The sequence below is a fragment of the Sciurus vulgaris genome, assembly GCF_902686455.1.
Source record: "Sciurus vulgaris genome assembly, chromosome: 3".
NCBI classification, from domain to species: domain Eukaryota; kingdom Metazoa; phylum Chordata; class Mammalia; order Rodentia; family Sciuridae; genus Sciurus; species Sciurus vulgaris.
In genome coordinates, this window is record NC_136463.1 from 42,455,975 (window position 1) to 42,470,760 (window position 14,786).

At 52.4% G+C, this 14,786-nt stretch overlaps 2 protein-coding genes across 6 annotated transcripts in view; both read right to left on the bottom strand.

Annotated features, from left to right (window-relative positions):
- Positions 1-794: 794 nt before the first annotated feature.
- Positions 795-2,726, bottom strand: RASD1 (ras related dexamethasone induced 1). The gene is made up of 2 exons (XM_079132393.1): positions 2,259-2,726; positions 795-2,030 (listed from the first exon to the last, which is right to left on the bottom strand). Exons 1-2 carry the CDS (start codon positions 2,542-2,544, stop codon positions 1,474-1,476), a joined length of 843 nt encoding a protein of 280 aa, XP_078988519.1. The 5' UTR covers positions 2,545-2,726; the 3' UTR covers positions 795-1,473.
- A 6,332-nt stretch (positions 2,727-9,058) lies between these two features.
- Positions 9,059-14,786, bottom strand: part of PEMT (phosphatidylethanolamine N-methyltransferase) — an 87,921-nt gene continuing 82,193 nt past the window's right edge. For all 5 annotated transcript variants that reach the window (XM_079133804.1, XM_079133803.1, XM_079133808.1 and 2 more), the window contains 2 exons: positions 12,302-12,376; positions 9,059-11,947 (listed from right to left, as the gene is read on the bottom strand). In XM_079133804.1, coding sequence (XP_078989930.1) covers positions 11,890-11,947; positions 12,302-12,376 — 133 coding nt within the window. In that variant the 3' untranslated portion in view covers positions 9,059-11,889. The remainder of the gene's footprint in view (positions 11,948-12,301; positions 12,377-14,786) is intronic.

Consider the following 14,786-nt stretch of genomic DNA (forward strand, 5'->3'; position numbering starts at 1 on the left):
TGTCACTTGCTTCAAATTTACACAGTGAGAGCTGGGTCACAAGTTACAAGCTAATGATCTTAACCACTGAGGGACAAAGCAAGATGCAGAGGGCTGCCGGACCCCGCCCAGGTCAGCAAGTGCCTCTGGAAGCTACAGGAGGAGCTCGAGGCTGTAGGATCTTAACTATCTCCAGTCATGTAACTCTGGGGCAAGAGGACGAGGGTCCAGCACGAGCCTGCTCCCAGGTGTGTCACTCTGGTTCCATTTCCTTATTTGTGACAGCTAAGCTGGGTGACAGGTCAAACAGTCTGCATTTCAAGTTTGACAACCCTCTGTAGCTTGGGTCTGCCCTATGATTAGTGAGAAATCAGTTCTGCCAAAGAGGAAATAAGAATGTTCACTCAGGGGCTGGGGATATAGCTCCGCTGGTAGAGTGTTTGCCTCACAAGCATGAGGCCCTGGGTTCCATCCCCAGCACTGCAAAAAAAAAAAAAAAAAAAAATTGTTCACTCAGAAAATGAGGCCCAAGGTGACACAGCCTAAAGAAGATCACCCAGGTAGATGGCTAGAAAGATCTTTTTAGGGAGATCCCTGAAATCCTCTGTCCTGGTTTTCTAGAATCCCCATCATCTGGAACTTTTTTGGTTTCCTCCCCCATGAGGCCTGAAGCTATTTCTAGACGGGCAGGGTTCTGTTCTGGAGATGGTGATGTCCAAAGTCACTGCAGCAGAAACCCAGCCTCCCTTCTAGAAGCAAACAAAGTCTTGTTTTCAATGTTAAATTATTTTATTTTATATTAAAAAAACAATAACTTTAAAGATTTCACACACACACACACACACACACACACACACACACACACACACACACACAGTATAAACACCTGGAAAGCATTTTGTTCATGTTCATGTTGACCGGAACTACTATTAAAGTGCAAGTTTTATGTTTTTCCTTTGTGCAACTTCACACACACATATGTAAACAAGTCTCTTGGCTATGTTTTGACCCACACACCCCCGCCAGTTTTTTCCGGAGGACAGCGGCCTTGGCCAGCTGTGACGGGCAATGAGAAATCACAGACAGGATAATGCCCCAATGGCCCTGACCCTCAAGCTAAAGCCAGGGAGGACCAGTTACTTGACGCCCAACAGTGGCTAATGAACCTCACACCCCCTCCCTACTCTCATTCTGGTCTCTGACAAATACCCCCTCTGCTGGGCCACCATCCACGTTGTTGAGGATGAGAGACGCCAACAAAGTTCAAAAGTGAGGGAGTCCATGTCTTTGCCAGTTCTTCCTTCCAGAGCAGATGACCATCTCTTCTCTGGTGGCGCCTTCCCAGTGCGCGTGGCCGGATTTCTCCAAGGGAAGAAACCAGTCCGCGTGCGCTCGCGGCCCGGGGTGCACCCCGCTGGCCCAGGCGTCAAACTTGACTTAAAAAAAATAATAATAAGTCCTCGTTGGATTGTGTCGTCGGCGCGGTGGGGGCTCCTAGCTAATGACGCAGCGCTCCTTGTCCTTGGCCTGGCTGCTGCCGTTGGCTTTCTCACGGATATACATGAGGTCGCTGTGCACGCTGGGCCTGCGCGCGAAGGGCGCAACGATGCCGAAGGCGTCGCCCGGGTCGCCACCGCCACCGCTGCCAGCCCGCAACAGCTTCTTGTTTCGCAGCGCCTTTTTGTGTAGCATGTCGCAGTACTGCACCGACACCTTTCGGTGCAGGTCGGGGCTCATCTCGCTTGGCAGCTTGGCCATGGCGAAGAGCGCGCGGAACATCTGGTCTAGGCTGCTGTTCTTCTTGGCCGAAATCTCGAAGTACGCGCAGCGCTGGGGGTCGTCACCCACCAGCTGCTCGATCTCGCGCTGTTGCACCTCGCGGTAGAAGTCCCGGTCCCCCTTGTTACCGCAGATGACCAGGGGCACGTCCACGTTCTCCTTAGTTTTGTTCTTGAGGCAAGACTTGGTGTCCAAGATCTGCTGCTTGAGCCTCTGCACCTCCTCGAAGGAGTCGCGGTTGTCCAGGCTGAACACCAGGATGAAAACGTCTCCTGCAGAGAGGCAGGGGCAGAGGGCGGAGAAGGTGAGGGCGGCTGCCAAAGAGGCTCCAGCAGCCGAGCGGGGTGCGCTGTTCCCTTCAAGCGCAAAACTCAGCGCGCAGAAGTGGGACCCGCGCAGACCGCGCCGCCAGCCCGACCCTCGCCGGACTATCCTAGACCAGGGGTCCCCACTCCTTCCCTTCCCCGCCCACGACCTTCCCTTCCCTCCACCCAGCTCACCTGTAAGGATGGAGAGACGCCGCATAGCTGGAAACGGATGGTTGCCGGACGTGTCAAGGATGTCAAGCTGGTAGACCTCGCCGCGGATGGAGTAGAACTTGCGGTGGAAGTCCTCGATGGTGGGTGTGTAGGCATCCTCGAAGCGTCCGGTGAGGAAGCGCGACACGATGGCCGTCTTGCCTACCTTGGACGAACCGAGGATGACCATGCGGTAGCAGTTCTTGGCCGGGATACTCAGCTCAGAGTCGGTCGGGCACATCTTCTTGATCATCGCCGCCAGTTTCATTGGGCGGAGGGGCCGGGGGCGGATGCGGGACCGAGAGAAGTGCTGAGGGCTACGCAGGGCGCGAGAGTGGAGACACCGGGGCGGCGGAGGGCTCTGCTTGGGCTCCGCTCGCCGGCAGATCCTCTGTGGCTCTGACTAAGGCGAGGGCTCAGGTCTGGCTCCGATTGCCTCTAACTCTCGGGCACAGGCAACTCGCTCTGGCTCTCCGCGTCCCGCCGCCGCCTTTATATGCAGCCTGAGGGGCCGCCCCGCCCCGCGCCACCATGTGCCCTCCCAGCCTCAGTGCGTCACGCCCCGCGGGCGCCCTCCTCTACTTCCCCGCACCCCTCCTGCCCGCGACCTCTGTAGACAACTGCACTGCTGCTGCCCAGTGGGTGCGCAGAGGAAACTGAGTCCGGGTTGGGGCTAAGGACGTACGAACCCTGCGCTTTCCACAGCACTGGGCACAGCGGCTGCAGGGGCGTTAGTGTTCTGGTCCTGGCTGTGCCTGACTTTGTGACTTTGGGCAAGGACCTCCCAAAAAAAAAAAACCCACAGTTTCCCCAGAAAATAACGATAACAACCCAGCAATAGCAGCAGCGTTTTCTGGGTGTCTGAGCGTACTGCATCTCTTTCGGTCTTCGGATGAGAGCCCTCAACGCCAGCCCTCTCCGCTCAGGCGGGTGCTTGTTCCTTGGAGCTGGTGGCCCGACTGTAGTGGCTTTTGCAAGCTTCCTGAGCTGAGGCCCGCGCTGCACGCTCAGGCCGCCAGAGGGCAGCAGAGGACCCTGCTGGCAGCACAGGGAGCCAGAGGGCGAGAGTCACAGGGCTGTAGAGCAGATCAGGGAGTGTAGGTGGGGTTTGAGGACTCCGGCGCTCTGGTACAGATAACCCGTTCCTTTCTCCCAACCAGAGATGCTCTGTGGCCTGGAAGAGTTCTCAGCCAGGGGCAGCCCCCACCCTTTCCTGTCCCTGACCCCAAAGACCCAGAGTCTCACCTTTCCTTGAACCGGCCTAGGCGAGCATCCCAGCCTCTCTCCCCCTTGGCATTTTGGGCCTTTATAGTCCTGCAGACTAACGTTCCCATTTGGTATGGAGGAAACTGGGGTACAAAGTCACAGAAGAGGTGTACGAGCACCCCACAGCCTCTTGCCTTCTTTGGCCTCAGTTTCCTCCTCTGGAAGATGGTGATCCTGTGATTGTGGATGAAAAAAGTGCAAACACTCCAGGAGGGCAGGACCTGATCATAACAATAACAATGTGTAGTAAATGACCCATGAGGCCCCAGGGAAGGGGAGACTGGCAGCTTCTGGCAGGTTGATCAGTAACCAGAAGTGGGCTGATTCTCCTAGAAGGCCCAGAAATAGGCTGTCTGGAGCTAACTCACTCCAGCCTGGAGCTCCTGAAGAAGCCATTACTCCTGGCTATGACAGGTATGGCTGTGTTATTTTGACTTGCATCCGATTTGGGAGAAACCCAGAGAGTATAACTATCCCAACACCCATCAGTTGGGCTCTGGGTGCCAGTCCCTTCACAGAGGGCCACCCTTCAGGAAGGGCTTTCAAAGCTATCCCCTCTGAGGACCCAGGATTCCAGTATAATCTCCTTGTCTCTGTGGAGTGGTGCAAAGCATCCACCCCCAGAGTCGACCCAGGAGTGCTTCTTTCATGTCAGGCCTGTTCTAGATGATGTTGCCCTTCCTCCAGGAAGTCCTTGAGTTGTAGGACTGTTAATCTCTCCATTTTGCACTTGAAGAAACTGAGGCACAGGGTAGTGACTTGCTGGAGTACCCAAGCTAGTAACTATGACAGGCTCAAACCCCAGGGCCAACTGGTCAGCTCAGAGACCTGTGATTCTGCACACCCCTATTCCTCCACAATGACTCCAGCTACAGGGGCTACTACCAATGTCCAGCTCATTTCTCAGCCAAGCGGGGTACCAACATGCAGAGAATCCTCTGGCTTCTCTCCCAGGTTTCACTTTTGAGGTCACATGTTTCAAGCCACATCACAGAGTGGAAACCCAAGGACTCATCAGTTGGATCTAAGAAATGTCAACAGTCCTTGACCTGGATCTGATTCCCGGTGCAATTTATGCAGGAGGTACCTGGCTGCCCAGCTGGGGCTGGTTCCCCATCACGATCTTTAGTTCTTATATCTGTTGATACTCCCTGTCCCTTCACCCCCTCCCCATCGGGAGCAAGCTACCCTAGGATGTGAGAAGGAGCCACACCTGTGCAGAACTCAGGGCTCCTGTGCGTGGTGTTCACTGCCTTTTGGGCCCATCACCTCACCCCCCACAGTGCTGGGTTCTGGGGGATTCCTTCTCCAGATAAGCCAATTCACTTAGCGGAGTCCTCTGCTTCTCCCATCCTGAGCGCCCCACAGCGCCTGGGGCTGGCAGGGCACGAGGACTCCGGACCTCACTTCTCAGAAGCAGGTGGATGACACTGTTAACACAGATGGGTCCTTTTCTTTCTCAAAAGGATTTTTCTCTTCCAAACCAGATTGAACCAGAGTGAAAGGAACAGAAAAGGCAGGGCCTCTTGTGTCACACCCAAAGGCCAGCTGGACTGCTGTTGCTGATATCCCCTTGCCAGACTCCCAGTGAGACAGAAGCTCCACCTCCCACTTCTGGACTTTCTCTGCAAACTCAAGTTTTCCTTTTTTCTTCCTGGATTTGTTTTTGTGGCTTTAGACCAGACTCTACGGTAGCTGATCAATCACGGTGGTTGGGGTCTGAAAGCCCAGCAGGACTCACCCACATAACCGGCTCCATGGCACCTTGACCCTGCTCTGGAGAGGCACATGTGTGCTCCCCAGCTTCCAGCACCCCCACCTCCCATGTCCCTCCGCCAACTTGGTATTTTTATGTTGTCCAGGTTTGTAGTTTGAGTTCTTCTTTTCCTATTCGTATCCCTTTAATTTCTTTGGTCTGTCTAATTGCTCTGGCTAGAGTTTCGAGAACAATGTTGAACAGAAGTGGTGAAAGAGGGCATCCCTGCCTTGTTCCAGTTTTTAGGGGGAATGCTTTCAATTTTTCACCATTTAGAATGATATTAGCCATGGGCTTAGGGTAGATGGCCCTTACAATGTTGAATTATGATCCCACTCTCCCTATTTTTTCTAGTGTTTTGAGCATGAAGGCGAGCCTATTTTATCAAATGCTTTTTCTGCATCTATGGAAATAATCACGTGATTCTTGACTTTAAGTCTGTTGATATGGTGAATTACATTTATTAATTTCCTGATGTTGAACCAACCTTGCATCACTGGGATAAAACCGACTTGATCGTGGTGCACTATCTTTTTAATATATTTTTGTATGTGATTTGCTAAAATCTTGTTGAGAATTTTTGCGTTGATGTTCATTAAAGATTTTGGTCTGAAATTTTCTTTCCTCGATGTGTCTCTGTCTGGTTTAGGTATCAGGGTGATATTGGCTTCATAGAATGAGTTTGGGAGGGTTCCCTCCTCTTCTACTTCATGGAATACTTTGAGGAGTATTGGAATGAGCTCTTCTTTAAAGGTTTTGTAGAACTCGGCTGAGAACCCCTCTGGTCCCGGACTTTTCTTTGTTGATAGGCTTTTGATGACCTCTTCTATTTCATTACTTGAAATTGATCTATTTAAATTGTGTATGTCCTCCTCGTTCAGTTTAGGCAATTCATATGTCTCTAGAAACCTGTGGTTACTTGCTGTTGTGTGACAGATAATTGTTTCCTGCATGCTTGGGACATGAGACTATGAACAGTATTGATGAGACTGGGAACTATCCGTCAATGTCACTTACTTGTGGTACAGCAATGTTCCTGCTCTGGATGGAAGGGGAACGGTTAGCATCCCACCAAATGTTAAGGGTGGTCATGGGGGTGAAGAGATGGTGCTCCAGGCAGGAAATGTTGGCCACACAGCCTGGTCTGAGTACCTAGGGGACCTCAAACCCTGGCCTGCCCCCCATGGGACCAGGTGCCTAGTGGTTGACACCCCTTCATAGCTCAGTGCTTCAGAGATGCTGCTTTGGGGCACACCAAACTTGTTCTCGCCTCAGGGCCTTTGCACTTGTCATTTCCAGATGCCTGGAGAACTCTTCTGTCAATCTGCTGCCTCTTGCTTGGCTCAAATGTCACCTCTTCAGGAGGCCCAACCTGAGCATCATGGCTAAAACACCTCCACTATCATGTTACTTCTTAGGTTTTGGGTGTGATGTATTCTGCTGTCTGATCATTTTCTGACCAGTTCCTATTCAATCTGTCCCATTTTCTCTTAAAATTTTTGAAGTATTAGTTGGAATCATACAATAGTACTGTCTTTATTAAAAATGGTTCAAATGGGCCATTCTGCATGGTTGCACTTGACATAACTTAGTTACTGTACAATGCAAAAATCTGAAGTTAATGGCTTGAAGAAAGCCAACGTACATATGCACCTTTTGACTCCATCACATATATAGAGGCATGTCCAGCCCCCAAGTCTGCCTTGTACTCCCACCCAGACAACCCCCCTCAACTAAGCTGGCTTTTACTACCAGATTACTTTTGCCTTAGCGTCTGGCTTTTTTTGTCCATCACAGGACATCCATCCACACGTCAATCACATGTCCCTTGGAGCTTCCCTCATTATCCCTGCTATAGTTTGGATTTAGAATGTCCCTCAAAGATCCACGTGTTGAAGGCTTGGTTCCCAGTCCAAAGTGCTATGGGGGGTAGTTGGGCCTGTAGGAGGTGTGGCCTGGTGGAAGTTGGGTCCCTGGGAGCATGGCTTGAAGGGGTTATTGGGGCCCTGGTTTCCTCTCCACATACTCCCACCATAAACTGTGCCACCCCAGGCCCAAAGCAAAAGAGTCAAGCAATAGAGACAAGAGACCATGAACTAAAACCTCTGAAACCATGAACTAAAATAAACCTTTCCTTCTTTTAGAATGATAATCTCAGGTATTTTGCTACACTGGTGGAAAAGTGAATCCTATTGATTGTGCAAGTGCAAAACTAGTTCCAATAAAATCCCATCATAATAGGACAGGATTAGAAATGGCCAACCAGGAGATCCATGATATGCTGACATTGATATTTTTTAAAATTATCACTGAGGGAGGCGGGAAGTGCTGGGGAATGATATTGGCCAAATTATATTGTTATCTTGTGTGCGTGTATGAATATGTAACAACAAATTCCACATTATGTACAACTATAATGCATCAGTAAAAAAATCCCACTGAGATGGGAATGTAAAATGATTCAGACACTATAGGATGCAGTCTAGAAGTTACTCAAAATGTCAAATGAGTTACTGCATGATCCAGAAATTCCATTCCTAGGTGTATGCCCAAGAGAAATGAAAATATATGTTCACACCAAAACTATACACTAATGTTCACAGCATTATTTACAATGGTTCACAGGTGCCAAGTGTCCATCAACTGATGCATGGATAGACAAAAGTGTCCTGTCCATACAATGAAATATTGTTCAGCAATTAAAAGGAAAGAGGTATCACTATGGTTTGAATGCCACACCAAAAATGTGCTGAAATTTAATCCCTATTGGGAGGTTTTGAGAGCAGAAACTTAATTAAACTACAGTGTTTGGGGTGGGGGGCTATTATGGCTTGGATATTAAAGTGTTCCCCAAAAGTTCATGTGTGAGACAATACAGAAATGCTCAGAGGTGAAATGATCTAATCAATTGATTAATCCATTTGCTGAATTGATCATTTGGAAGGACTATTATACTGGTTGTAAGTGTAGGCAGGTAGTGTGGCTGGAGGAAGTGGGTCACAGGTTTGTATTTTGTACTGGCATGTCTCTTCTTTCTCCTCTCTGCTTCGGGCTGCCATGAGTGACAGCTTTCCTCCATGCCCTTCCACCATGAAGTCCTGCCTCATCAAAGGATTCAGCCAACCATAACTGTACCTCTGAAACTGTGAACCGAAATAAGCATTTCCTCCAAGTTGTTTTTGTCAGGTACTCTGAAAAGCTGACATGGCCTTTGGGAGGTAATTAAGGTTAAATGAGGCCAAAATGGTGGGGCTCTAATCCAATGGGACAGTGGCTTTATAATAACAGGAGACATGAGCCAGGATGGCCTGTCTTATCAGGTGATACTGTGTCACCTTGCAAATTCTCCACCAGCAAGACGGACCTTACCAGACACAGACACCTGCTGTATTTTGGATGTTGAATGTCCCCCAGTGGCTTGTGTTTTAAAGGCTTGATCCCAGGATGGTGGTGGGGCCTACTAGGAGATCCTTAGGTTTTGGGGTGTGCTCTTGAAGGTGACTGGGGACTCTAGCCCCTTCCTTTGTTCTCTTTTTGCTTCCTCACCATGAGGTGAGTTTTGCTCCACCATATGCTCCCATCACAGTGTGCTGTCTTGCCACAGGTCTAAAGCAATAAGGCCAACTGATCATGGACTAGAACCTCCAGAAGTCTGAGCCAAAGTAAACCTTTTTTTCCTTCATCAGTCTACTATCTTGGGTATTTTGTTATAGTGATGGAAAGCTGATTAACACACCACCCAATATTGAACTTCCCAACCTTCAGAACCAGGAGGCCAAATAAACCTTTATTCTTTATAAATTAGTGGTATTCAGATTTAGCAACAACAACAAAAACCAGACTAAGACAAATAATGACACATGAGAAAACATGGGCAGACTTCAAAGACATGTTAAATGAAACGTCAGACACAAAAGGACAAATATTGTGATTCACTTGTATGAAACGTCCAAAATAAGCAAATCCAGAGAGAGGAAGCAGATTGGTGCTTCATTAATGCCGGAGGACAGCCCTGGGCTGACAGCTAAGGGGTATGGGGGTTTCTTTTCTTCTATTTATTTATTTTGGAGTGATGAAATGTTTCACAGTGACTGTGGCAATGGTTGCACAACCCTGTGGGTGAACTAAAAACCACCAAATGGTTCACTCTGAATGGGTGAGTTGTATGTATGGTACAGGAATCATATCTCCCTCAGGAGGTTAAATCAGCCTTGAAATAAAGTATGAAGTGACATCTCCTCACCCTAAGGCCCCCTTCACTGTAGAACCTGCTCCCACCCAGCAGCCAGAGGGACCCTGTCACCTGCTATTCAGTCAGACCCCACTGTGTTGCTGCAGAACCCAGGACCCTCCCCGGGCTTTGGGGCCTTGGCACACGCTGGAAAGCTTCTGTTCCCTCACCCACCTCATCTCGCTGCCACCTCCTCAGACCTCACCTCACCAGCAAGAATTGCTCCCCTGAGATTGAGGATGTGGTAACAATGACATAAAATGTGCTCCAAAAGGGAGGTGTGCCCCCAAGGAAAGGGCCTAAAAACTGGTCATTGCTGAGTTCAGTACTTGGTTCATAGAAGAACTTAATATTATGGGATGGATGGATGGAAGGGGGATCATTCCAGGTGGAGGGGGCAGCAAGGGTAGATGAGGAGGTGATCTGAGATCTGAGTTCTCCCAAGTGGAAGGGAAGGGGCTGCAGCGGGCCAGGCCCTGGGGGGAGAAGGAAGCTGGACTCCCAAGTTAATGGGGTGAGACTGTATCTTGAGGACAACATAGGGTCATGGGTGTCCTGATGCCATCTACATTTGGCAGGGGATGGTGGTGTATGTGGGTGGAACCCAGCCATGGTGAGGGGTGGGTGGGAGGTCAGCAGAAGACTGAGGGTGGGGAGTTACCAGAGGAACCCCACCAGGCTGAGCCAGGCTGTTGCCAGGGAACCCAGGCTTCCTCCCCATGCTGCCAGCACACACAGCTTGGTGCTGAGCAATTGGTGCCTAAAAATAAAGCCAGGCACAGTGGGTCCTGGGCTGACAGGGACACAGGTGGGACCGTGTCCCAGGGACTGGGAGGCCACCCAGGCTGAGCCTCTCTTGGTCAAGCATCCTCACTGCATGGAAGAAGGTTCGGAGAAGAGAACAGTATTGGCAAAGATCTGCACAGAACCAAGTTGCTACCATGTCCTGGGGTGGTGAGGACGCAGGTGAGGAACAGCCTGGCCCAGTGGTCTTATCACCCTCTCCACTGAAGGCACTGGGGGAAGGGAGGAGTTCAAGGCAGACAGTCTGGCCACTGTCCTGTGCTCTGGCCCAGGACTCCAGCCAATGAGGCTCCTGGCACCCACCCTTGATGCTGAAAGGGGAGGCCCAGGCTTCCTTGGAAGGAGTTCCCACTGTGGCCCTGTGCACACTGTGGTCCCTGGCACTTTATAAATGTCCAATCCAGCCATGACCTTGGGGCCTGGATGACAGTTACTGGGGATGTTTAAAAAAGGACAGCCCCCAGACACTGTCCCATGCAGTCCCTGAGGAGTCCAGGAGCCAAAGGAGGGCCTAAGGTCACAGATGGAGGAGGGTGGGGATGAAACAGGCAGAGGCCTTGCTCTCTAGAGCCCTGATCCCACAAGCCCTTCTGGGAGCCCCTGACTGGGGCCAATGAAGAGACCCTGCAGAGGAATGTTGGCCTGATGTTTGGTGTCTGGCACCCCAGAGATGATCACCCCACTGAGTCCAGGACCTGAGGACAGGAAGTGGCCATGCTTCCTGTGTGAGAAGGGGTAGAAGGTTCCCTTTTGGCTACCTCTGTAGTCCCCTCAGCCATTCCTGACCTGACACTTGGGGTCACCTGAGCCCTGCCTGGCACATGCCCCAACCCTCACAGGGCTTCCCTGTTGCCCTTTTGGTTGGCAGCTCATGTGGGCGCCCTGTGGACGCTGCATGTCCAGTTGCTGGGTGGTGACTCTTAGATGACAGTGTCTTCTCCCCAACTAGACTAGGGTGGCCAGGGACAACATAGTGACACATCTACACAACTCCACCCTCATGTTTACAGACTCTGGCTGGATCCACTTGAGGAAAGGGACAGTGAGGAGGTGTCCTGGGAGTGTTGGGGTTGGGGGGGTTACCTAGGGGTGAAGATGTGCCACAGCCAGAAGAATCACTGATGCCTTCCCATTGAGTTCCTTTTCTGTGAAGCCTGGACAGTGGTGCCACCTCACAGCACTGGGACGATCCAGAGGAAGGCACTGCCCGGCCAGGAACCCTCAAGGGACATCCCAGGCCCTGCCCTTCCCTCCTGGAGCCCAGAGCCTACTCCTTCCCCCTGAGGACAAGGATGAGGGTGGAAAGAAACCTGGAGGGATGCTGGGGTCAGGGCGTCTTTATTGGTGTGGGAACAGTAGGGACAATGGGGCAGGGGGGCTCAGTGGCCAATGGCAGCTTGTCCAGGGCCCCCAAGGCAGTGGTTTCCAAGGCACTGGAGCAGCCCACACTGGGCACAAGCCAGGAGCAGTGGCCCAACACCACTCTTCCCAGAGCATGGCTGTGTACTTGCAGTGGGCAGGCCAGTAGGTCAGCCAGGCCTTTGGCTGTGGGCCCATCAGCTTCTCCGGTGAGACCGGGAGGCCTTCTGCCGGTAGATGTCTGCGGTGAAAGGCCTGTGGGGCAGAGGAGGCTTCTGTTGGCTGGTCCAGGGTGGGGACCCCAGGCCAGGCATGCTGCTCCTAGAGCACGGACTGCCCTTCCCCTGTGCCAGTGGGACCTGGATCCCCACTTTCCCCCAGAAATCTTCAGAGTGCAGGTGAAGGCATAAGGGGCCAGGGCCACCTGCCCACGTGCCTGGATCTCACAGGCCCTGGATGTGTCCCCTCTGAGCTTCCTGACCTGTGAATGGCATAGCCCAGGAGGCAGAAGCATGCAGAGCTTGCCTGGCCACAGGGAAAGGCCCTAAGGGGAGCGGCCTGGCACAGTGTCAATCACACTGACACCCCGCCCTGCCAGCCCCTACTTACTCCTCGTACAGAACGGCCACCATGTAGACGAGGGCCACCAGCACCGTCAGAAGCAGACCTGTGGGACTGGCATGTCTGTGGGGACAGACCATGGTTAGTGGGTCCAGCCACCTCCTGCTGCCACAGTGGGTGCTCAGGCTGACACCGGGTTCACTGGGGGCAAATGAGCTGAGCTATTCCTCAGCCCACCTTCCTGAGTTGACTTCCTAAAGGACCAGTGTCCCTGTCCTCAGGGTCCTGAACCTTGACCATCTCTCCATCAGCCTGTCCTAAATGGCTGGGTCCCCTTGGGGCAGGGCCCACACACCCCTTCCTTGTCTCGGGCCAGGCTGGAGCTCAGGACAGCAGGAGGGAATTGAGAGGAAGGAATGACGCTTCTGAGGACTGTTCCTATTGGCAAGCCTGTTCCTTTGTGCACAGGAGTGTTCTGGGACAGAAAATGCTCCCCCCAACTGCCTGGGATAATGTTCTTAGGAAAGAAGAATTTTCTAGAAAGCTAGTCTGGACCCTCAAGAACACACAGCCCTGAGAGAGTTTCTGCCACTTGAGCCTCAGGCCCTGCCCACAGGTGCAGCCCCATGGCCACTGCCCTAGGATGCTCTAGCAGGACGTTCCAGAAATGCTGGCTCCACACTTCCTCCCCACCCCAGGCCTTGGCTGGGCTGCATGGGTGGGAGGTACAGCAGCCCTGCACTTGCAGGCCCAGCCTAAAGCCCCCACCCTGGCCCAGAGCATGAGAAGCCCTAGGCAATGCGTGCAGTGGGCCCAGGGCTGGCCAGAGCATCTGTCACAGGCTCTCTGCTGGTGACCAGCCTCTGACCTTGCTGTGCCGACAAGTGCTGGCAGCTTGTTAGTGACGGCATTGAGGAGCCTCAGAGCATCTGCCTCAGGTTTCCAGAAATAGCTGCTGTCAAGCTGTCCCCCAATCTATTTCTATAGTTACCTCTGATCCCACCAGCTCCCGCAGGGGCTGGACTGCTGCGTCCAGATCAGCAGGGAGGAGAGAGGAGGACGTTGGTGAGGCACAGCCACGGCTGAGGAGGAGGCACAGGGCAATGCTAGCCAGGCCTCAGGGCTCCCTCTCTCTTGGCTGCCCCCAGCTAGGCTCAGCATCAGGCTGCCCCTCTTCCAGTCAGTCAGCACAGGCTTCCTGGGTGGGGGGCAGCCCCAAGGCACAGGGGTACCAGGGTGCACCCTGCAGGGACCCTCTGCCTTGCCCACTCCCTAATACCTACATTGACCTCATACAGTCTGTCTGTCTGGGAGCTCTGGGAGGAGACAGAGCAGATACGGAGACAACAAAGGCCTGAGCCCAGACTCCAATCCTATTGTCCAGTGTCCAGCAGCACCTTCACTGTGGGCACTGAGCGGGACAGAACCCCTGTCTTGCACAACATGAAATGAGAAGGCTGCCTGACCCTCATACCTCTGCCCCCACCTCTGCCACTGTCCATAGAGTGGGCTCACCACCACAAGAGGGGACACCAGAGAGACCTTTGTGGGGTAGACATGAAGCCTGCCCTCCTGGGGCTTCCCTCACTGCTCCACTGCAGTCTTCTAGAACAAGCAGAGCCTCTCAGCATGTGCCAGGCATCCCAGGGAATGGGGAGGCAGGCAGGGGCAGGCTGGCCAGCACCAAGGTGCACCTACTATGGGCCCCACGCTCTGTGGACAGTGTCCCCAGGACTGGTGCTTTACTGCTCAGGACAAAGCTCCCTGGGAGCTCTAGTGACCAGGGATGGCCTGGCAGCTTCTGTGAGCAGCTAGTCCCTGAGCTAAACTCTAATCTCAGCTTGTGCCTTCCCAGAGAATCAGGTCCCAAGAGGTCAGCTGGGCTGTAAAGTAGGGCTTTGTCCTCTCTGTCCTGTTACTCACAGAGGACATTTTTTTTTTTCTTTTTTTGGTACAGACTTGGAACTTGGAATGGTGGAAGGACTTGGGGCTGGGTTTAGCCCTCCGCATCCTGGCAGATGTGGCTTTTCAGCCTATTTCTTGCACTGTGAGAGGGATGAACTATGAGAGGGTCACAGGGAGCTTTGTGATGGTCACCTCTTCCTCCTGGCTAAAGAGACAGTCTGTCTCCTGCTAGGCTCAAGGAGAAACCTGGTCCCTGGCCATGGTCCCAGCCTCACAGGGTTCTACAGGCTATGAAAGACTCTGGAGGGAGGGTCCAGCTGGCAGATAGGACCCCAGGTAGACCTACCTTGGCCATGTCTCCTCACCTTTGGACACCTGCTGGTGGACAGGCTCATTCACATGAGTCACCTGTTTTGAGCTCACCCCTATAGGAAAGTTCTCCCTTGCCCACTGAGCTGACTGCAAGCACTTGGCCACCACAGGAGGGTCCACAGTTCCTCACAGTTCATTTCCTGTTGCTAAAAACATCATCCACGCAAAAAGCAAGCAAAACAAAGTTGAGAGGCTGTGCCTGGGAGCCAAGGGACCCTGGAATCAAGCCCATCTCTATTCCAGACTTGCTGTGCAG